This window comes from Oryzias melastigma, unplaced genomic scaffold (assembly GCF_002922805.2).
Source record: "Oryzias melastigma strain HK-1 unplaced genomic scaffold, ASM292280v2 sc00342, whole genome shotgun sequence".
Lineage (NCBI taxonomy): Eukaryota > Metazoa > Chordata > Actinopteri > Beloniformes > Adrianichthyidae > Oryzias > Oryzias melastigma.
The window spans coordinates 24,691-26,665 of NW_023416940.1; the positions used below are offsets into that span (position 1 = coordinate 24,691).

The window sequence follows — 1,975 nt, forward strand, 5'->3', positions numbered from 1 at the left end:
CCATCAGAACCTCCTCCATCAGAACCTCCATTAGAACCTCCTCCATCAGAACCTCCTCCATCAGAACCTCCTCCATTAGAACTTCCTCTATCAGAACCTCCTCCATCATAACCTCCTCTATCAGAACCTCCTCCATCAGACCCTCCTCTATCAGAACCTCCTCCATCAGAACCTCCTCCTCCTCCACTATCATCTGTCCTCTTCAGAGTCAGCAGAACTCTCTTTAGGACTGTCTGTTCTCTGAGATCCAAAACATGGATTCAGTTTCTGGTTCAAATTCTAACCTGTAAGTTCTCAGGTTTAAACCTCCTCATGGTCTAATTTACTGTTTGAACAATGACTGAAAAATGTTTCTAAGATATTTATCATTTAATTTATCTATAATTCTGACTCCGTCTCTAGATCTTTCACAGATCCAGATTAATGTTCCTCCTCAGAAGTTCTCCTGAGAATCTGCAGTCTGGGTTCAGCCCCTCAGAACTCTGTTGATGTTCTTCTGTCTGCAGTACTCTGTGGATCCTGAGTGTTCTGGACCTGGTTCAGTCTGGGTTCAGATCTTCAGAACTTTGATGTTCTTCTGTCTGCAGTACTCGGTGGATCCTGCAGTCCACCAGAACCTGAGCGTTCTGGACCTGGTCCGGTCCCTGCAGTCCCTCTGCTGGTCCTCTCTGTCTCTGAGGTCTCTGCTGCCCCCTGCTGGTCGCAGTCTGAGCAGGTCTGAGATCCGATCAGGTCTGTCCTGGTCCTTCAGGACTCTGGTTTCTGATCCTCAGAAGGGGGACAGTCTCAGGTAAACCTGAATCTGTTCATCATCTTCACCTGTACTGCAGGATGGATGGTCAAGCTCCGCCCCTTTTCTCTGAAAGCCTTTACCCACCCTCGAGTCCTCTCTTCCAGGCCCCGCCCCCTGCTGCTGGTGGGTGTGTTGGAGCTGCCCCCCCACTCCTCAGAGTTCAGTCCGACTCTGCAGCTCAGAGACGCTACAGGAAGTGTGGGCTGTGTCGTCACGGAAACCAACCGGGAGGAGGGAGGAGGGGAAACCGCCTGTTACAACACGGCCTGGATAGGTGGGAGGATCAGAGACACACAAACACATAATTCAATTCAATTTTATTTATATAGCCCAAAATCACAAAAGAATTTGCCTCACTGGGCTTCAAAATATAAACAATAGTTAAAAACTAAACAGACTACATAAACTGGTTATCCCTGCCCTTAGACCCTCCCTCCCGGTAAGGAAAAACTCCTAAAAAAACCTGAGTCAGGAAAAAAGAAGAAACCTTAGGGATTCCCACATGAGGGAGAGATCCCATCCAGTCGTTGCTCTGGAGTTGTGATGAGTTTGAGGGTTTTGCTAAAAACTTCACCAGAAGCTTTTGTGAAGCTTCAAATTAGAATCATTAGTTGTTATTGTGTATCAATAATAAGTTTGTTAGTTATATTCTACTATTTATTCCTTTTTATGAGATGACCTAATAATAGTCGAACTTGTTTATGACCACTCCTGATGTGACACTGATGAATGTGTTTGACCAAAACGTTGATGTCAGACGACTGAGTGAAATGATTGAATCAGAACGTTTTACTTTAACATTCAGTTTATTACCTTCTGCTGCACAGATACCTGTAGCTTCTGTCCAGTTATTAAATGAGAGAATAACAAAAATAACTGAAACATATTTACTGCTTTAGGACGTTTTTAAGACTGAATTTTCTTTTGAAAGGAACTTAAATGTGCTGCTGTTAGATTCAAATAAATAAAAAGTGTAATATAGGCTATTGAAAAACATAACACTGTTATGGTTTTATTATTGTGTATATTATGTATATGTATAATATTTATTAGAAATATTTAAATGTTCCCCATAGCTAGTCTCAACACTCTAATTCAGGGGTCACCAACCTTTTTGAAACTGCGGGCTACTTCATGGGTACTGAATCATACGAAGGGCTACCAGTTTGAAATAATACATTT

The 1,975-nt window shown here is 42.8% G+C and overlaps 1 protein-coding gene across 2 annotated transcripts in view; it reads left to right on the forward strand.

Annotated features, from left to right (window-relative positions):
* LOC112139696 (CST complex subunit CTC1) overlaps positions 1-1,975 on the forward strand; it is a 61,440-nt gene that overhangs the window by 14,667 nt on the left and 44,798 nt on the right. For both annotated transcript variants that reach the window (XM_024262519.2, XM_024262520.2), the window contains exons 11-12: positions 588-790; positions 898-1,067. In XM_024262519.2, the coding sequence (XP_024118287.1) occupies positions 588-790; positions 898-1,067 (373 nt within the window). The remainder of the gene's footprint in view (positions 1-587; positions 791-897; positions 1,068-1,975) is intronic.